This window comes from Haliotis asinina, chromosome 16 (genome assembly GCF_037392515.1).
Source record: "Haliotis asinina isolate JCU_RB_2024 chromosome 16, JCU_Hal_asi_v2, whole genome shotgun sequence".
Classification (NCBI taxonomy): Eukaryota; Metazoa; Mollusca; class Gastropoda; order Lepetellida; family Haliotidae; genus Haliotis; species Haliotis asinina.
Genome location: NC_090295.1, coordinates 9,297,624 through 9,303,664, shown reverse-complemented (window position 1 = coordinate 9,303,664; position 6,041 = coordinate 9,297,624). Strand labels below are relative to the sequence as shown.

At 41.7% G+C, this 6,041-nt stretch overlaps 1 protein-coding gene across 1 annotated transcript; it reads right to left on the bottom strand.

The window, feature by feature from the left end:
- Positions 1 to 322: 322 nt before the first annotated feature.
- Positions 323 to 3,023, bottom strand: LOC137268810 (uncharacterized). The gene is made up of 2 exons (XM_067803374.1): positions 2,976 to 3,023; positions 323 to 1,271 (listed from the first exon to the last, which is right to left on the bottom strand). The coding sequence occupies exon 2, from the start codon at positions 1,193 to 1,195 to the stop codon at positions 323 to 325; it is 873 nt and encodes a 290-aa protein (XP_067659475.1). The 5' UTR covers positions 1,196 to 1,271; positions 2,976 to 3,023.
- Between the last annotated feature and the right edge of the window lie 3,018 nt (positions 3,024 to 6,041).

The following is a 6,041-nucleotide window of genomic DNA, read 5'->3' as shown; positions in this document are numbered from 1 at the left end:
TCCCAATAAGTGCCGGTTTAGACAGCTTCCACTCTATCAGTAATGTATAATTATAACAAATATATATTGTGCTTATAAAGCCTAAAACGTTTGAAAATTTAAAAATGTTTCCTACCTCAGGAAATATTTATATTGCCAACGCGAGTCAACTTAGAAAGGATTCAACCCGTGAATGGTCCGGGTTAGAATAGTGATCTTCAGTAACCAATGTTTGTCTTAAGAGGCCACTAACCGGATTGGGTGGTCAGGCTCTCTGACCTGGTTGAGTGAAGCGTAAACCTACAGTCACTCACTCAGTCACTGAAACAGTCTCCTCCGAGCGTTAATCCCACCCCACACAGTCGTCCTGATATTGAGTAATTGTTGCTTGTTCAAAAGAACGCAATCTGTCTTTCACTCTTGAGATAATGGAAGAGCTATGCTTAAGTAAAGAGATATCATCTGTATATGGCTTTATAGCTTGAGGGTCGTAGTCCTTTCGGTAATGGTGCAGCAAACCATCTTTTGGTTCCACCACAAGAGTTACCCATCCTGGTCGTAACCTTTCTGCAGAATGTATCTGTAGCACGTCAACACTTTCCGGAATCACTAAAAGTTTAGAACGATAGAATGGTGGATTCACAGATGACCTATTTGTGTGTAGAAATACACTCAGTCTGCATCTCACAGCTTCGGATTTTGAAAGAAACTCTGCTCGTGTCTTGTGTCCATTTTGAAAGAAAAAGGCATTCAGGAACATCAGGGCTCCATACGATGTTGATGCTCTCAGGGCTGGCATTGTCAGAAGTTTATCAGCTAGTGCATGTACAGTGAGTTCTGATTTTGGAACAACAATTTCATCAATGTCTGCAAGGAGAACGTATTTGGCCACCCCAAGCTGGGAGAAGACACAGTCGTGGATAGTCGCCATCTGTCCCCAGTAGTGGATTTCCTCGGGGGGAAATGGAAGTCTCCAGCTCCTCATCTCCACTATGCCTTCTCTCTCATACTGCAGCAGGACTTTGTTGATCTGGTCTGGTACGCTGTAATTGTAGAAGATGAACTTGTCTGTCCCGAAGTATCTGCTGGTCTCCAACGCCGTGACTAGTGTGTTGACATCGGTGAAGTTCCCATGCACGGCAGGGTAACAGCGGGTGAGGTTGTTGTAGGGGGGTTCTGGGTAGTTGACAGGGAGGACGTTCTTGGGAGCTGACATCTCGGTAGTGAGGACAGAAATGAATGCTGGGAAGGTTGCAGGAGCTACAGGACAGAGAACGAATCCACAGCCATACCTTAAAGACAAGAGGCACATCCTATTGCTTTATCATATAATCATGTACTAAAGTCAATTTCCGTCCATACTTGGCCTCCATCTTCGTTCAACCTTCATTAAATCTTAAAATCTGTTAATTGCTTTTCACAATACAGCATGTTACACCAGAAAACTGATCATGCATTGTCATTCACACTCCAATAGTGTTCAGCGTTTGCGTTTTATCTAGCCTCACTTTTGATCTATGATCTCTGTTTTGTATGAAACACCTCAGCTGTACATGTCTATAGGAGCATATGTTTGATGCCAAAACGTTTGTGTAATAGTGAAATTAAATAGACTGTTGGATAGTGCTCACTGAATCTACAGTGTACTGGCATAGGTGGAAAACAAAGACATTTCAAAAGAAATTATTATCCCAATAAATACATGGTGATCAGTAGTCAATCCAGAGAAAATATGTTTTATGCCTTGAATGAAAAACATAAATACATATATATATACATACGTTTTTCATTCAAGGCATAAAATACATGTAAACAATATTCATTCCTTCTCGTAACAAGAGAATTCGTTCCTTTTCACAAAGAATCATCAACCACACTCAAGGAAAATATCACAACTGTCTCTGTTGGACCTGGTCTGTATTATCCCGTTTGCAAATGGATACCCATGGTCGATATAAACTACAGAAGCATACGATTCTGAAATAGAGTTTCATGTGAGCACTCTGTGAACGTTACGTCCAATTCAACCTGACATGATTTACATCAAGAAATCGTCAAGGGGATGGGCACGTTTACCTGAGCTTAAGTAAAACCATCAGCTTGTTTCATAGCATTCTCTTAAAAATGTAGGGGAATCAGAACTTTCAATTTCAATAAGAAATAAAGAAACGTTTACAAGAGATCTTATGAATGCACCACCATTGCTCTTCATCACCACCTTCCCGGGGTAGAATAGGCCTTCAGCAACCCATGCTTGCCATAAAAGGCGACTCAGCTTGTCGTAAGAGGCGACTAACGGGATCGGGTGGTCAGGCTGGCTGACTTGGTTGACGCATGTCATCGGTTCCCCATTGCGCAGATCGATGCTCCTGTTGTTGATCACTGGCTTGTCTGATCCAGACTCGATTATTTACAGACCGCCGCCATATAGCTGTAATATTGCTGAGTGCGGTGTAAAACTAAACTCACTCACTCACTCATCACCACCTATGGGATGCACGTGCACAACAGCAGCACCAGCACGTGCATGTGGTGTCATTCTTGATTTTGACGGTTTTCAAGAAGGTCGATAATATCCGCAGACAATTAAATTTGACAAAGAAATTAAATCACACAATCGTTGCTGTTTGTTTGTGGCTTTTTAAAATACCAAAATCGCACTCATGCAAATTTCACGTCATACACCAATCATCTTTCAAGAGGGTTACTGTACAAACAACTAGGCAAGTGGTGATACACTCTCAAACATCCATTAATATCATATCAAAATTGATCTACTCCCATATAACTCCCAAAGTCTTCATAAATTAAAAATGAATTTAAGTTTATAATTACACACTTTAATACATGGGTGCGTCTGAACTGTCATTTTAACGACAATGAAATATATTGATCCTCATATAATTTGTAACGTAATGTTGTTGCTTCGAAAGAAACCGTTTTGGGTGTAATTCAGCAAACATATTTATTACTGCGAAGAAAAAGAATGCACTTACTGATGAATACGCAAGTCATTACTTGGGATCTGCTGAAAAGTTGCTGGTACCAACTGACCCCAATCTGACCTTGACCTTCTGAGAAGACACCGGAAATGAGCAACGGGGCTGATATGTCGTGACAGAATAATTAACACTCGTATGAATGTTATCTCTCTTTTTTCAAATATTGCTGAATAGGAAAATATCTCGTCATCAATGGCCAGGAATTCGCCGTGATATGATATGTGAGTATCTGGCCATTTGTTCGTGTTCTGTTCAAGATGTACATTGCGTTCCCTTGGAAACTTCCAGTTCTTTTCCGTCAAACCATCCTGAAAAAAAACCAGAGTAGTTTTCATTATTTACTGGATATGTGTAAAGTAATATTTATACATTTGAACACAGTGTGGAAACAAATGGCAAAAGGAACTGAAAGAAATGGCAAATATTCACATGGTGAGTATTTTGTGTTGTAAAGGGCTTTGCCAGAAAATGTAGAAAAACATTTGTCCTCAGGTTTAATAAGGAAAAAAATCATATGCATACAGAGCGTCTTTCAAATAATGTGGGGTGATCCATAAAGAATATTTCCGATCGAACTGCAGACTAAATAGGTGACTCAAATGGATACCTTTCATCCTAAAGTTCTGCCATGTTATGAGGGACTGAGGGGTATAAAAAGGTAAAATGAAGTATTTTCATTGCTTTCTTATCGACGCATCAATACGTGAACAGTGCTGAAATTGAACTTTTTTGGATATGCCGAGGCGTAGGCTTTCTGAAAACACCAGATGGCAGATTATTGGTATGAATGAGTCTGGTTTGTCCTGTCACAGCATTGGGTCCAGATTGGATATCAATCACACTGTCATTAGTTGCCTTGTAAGGAAACATGCGTCAAGGATCGTCCACGATCAGGAAGGCCGAGAAAGACCACTCCCCGTGATGACCGTGCCCTAGTTCGCCCAGTGAGACGCAGGCCCATGACCGATGCCAAATATCTCAGAGAACAATGGAGAGTGGGTGTTCGTCTCTCAACCAGCACCATCCGAAGGAGGCTGAAGTCCGCTGGACTCTGTGCACGTCGTCCAATCAGACGTCCCTTACTCACTGTTCGACACAAGGCTCAACGTTTGGCATGGTATAATCAACGGCAAAACCACAATCTGAGGATATGGCGCAGGATTCATTGGTCCGATGAAAGCCGTTTTCTTCTTCGTGTTACTGGGTTGTTATCGCATACTTGCACAACAACGCAGTTGACAGATTACCATGGCTTGCGAGAAGCCTGATCTCAGCCCATTTGAGTACTTATGGGACCATCTGGGACCATCAAGTTTGAGTAAGGGATCCACCTGTTCAAAATCTATAGGAATTAGCCCAGGCTCTTCATGAGGAATGGCCGAGGATTCCAATGATGCGCATTCGGTGTTTGATTTCCAGCATGAGGAGGAGGGTTATCCGTGCGAGAGTAAATACACCAAATACTGATGTCACCATTACTGTTGGCTTAGGATTGAACAGTGAACGTTTTTTAGAGAACTTTGTGTGCGGTTGACCACAGACATTGTCTGTGTGACCATAGTTTTCGACATGATTATTGTTAACGGTTTTTAGTGACCCCATATGACCGTCAATAAATTACAGCCGAAAGTAGCAGCAGCAGTTGATTGATTAACATTTTAGATGGTTCAGTTAACGAAATCATATCATGAATGACCAGTGTGTTGTGTTAAACACAATCTTATAGCATAAAAATGGGTGGTGCTTAATTAATGCTCACATGTATATCTCACCCTGAAAAAATGGTTCAAACGGCACATTGCAAACAGCTTCACCCTAAACACCACATCCACACCACCCACGCTTACACATATACATTTGTACTCCGGCCGATCCATCTCTAAAAGGGAGAAATGGTGTAGCCTAGTCGTTAATTGGTCGCCCGTCACGCCGAAGACCCGGTACGACGTATGAAGCCTATTTCTGGTGTCCCCGTGCGTGATATTGCTGGAACATTGCACAAAGCGGCGTTAAACTAAACTCGCTCACTCACCATCTCTTTAACCGTTTTTCCCCCTATCATATCCAACCTTAAGAGCATAAACTCCAGTTCCGTTGTGGCCAGATAGTAGCGTGAGATTCCGCCTCTCCACTTGATCCATAAAATGTTTGAGATTTTCCATCAACAAGTCACTATTAAGACGCTCATTGTTCACACCAGTTTTCAGAAACCTTTCGGTTCCAAGACCATTGTCTCTTACTGGCAGTCTCTGGTGAAGTGTATGTGGTTCTGTTGGCATTGCCTTTTCAAGCAAACGTTTGAACCCAGGCGTATGATCCTTTTCCCTGATATGAAGAAACGGTAAATGTGTCATGTCTTTGGTGCCAGTCCTTCTGCAGCGATTCAGCCAATAGACACAGAAGATCTGATACCCAAGCACAAAACACAAACCAGTGAAGGCCACGTACGTTACTCGACCCCGGAACTTCATAGTCACTTGAAAAGAATAGATCTGTGTTCAGTTAGTACTTGAAACCAAGTCAAAAAGAGGAATAATATGAAATATATAACGTCCTTCACTTTCGCCTCAAGTTTAACCTCCGTTGCTCAGGAGTCATTGCACTGTGAAGACCTATGTATCAAACTTGTATATATTCAAAGGTCCGATCGATGTCTTATTGCTCCATCACACTCCATCGAAACACAGGACGTCGTTTCATCAGCGTGACTGGTTTAAACCCCGTTGCACACGATACAGATGACAGTTTACTGAGTGTTGCACGGTGATAACAACGTTAAAGTCTACGTACAAACATATAAACATACAAAGGAACTGAAAACCACTGACGTGGATCTGTGGATAATGCAAACATACTGATATGCATAACATTTAAATCAGACTCTTTGACATTCTGCCTCAAAGCTATAAACCTGTAAGAAGTTCTGTAAAGATTATCGGTCGCTTCGGGCATGGAATTGTGTCTCCCGCCGTGATATTCATGTACTATTGGTACGAACGGCGTAAAACAATACTTACTCCAACCTTACTCCACACTTATTCCACACTCACACCACACTCA

What these genes read in the sequence shown, in the direction of transcription:
- LOC137268810 (XM_067803374.1), bottom strand. Translation starts at nt 1,195, where the DNA reads ATGTCAGCTCCCAAGAACGTCCTCCCTGTCAACTACCCAGAACCCCCC.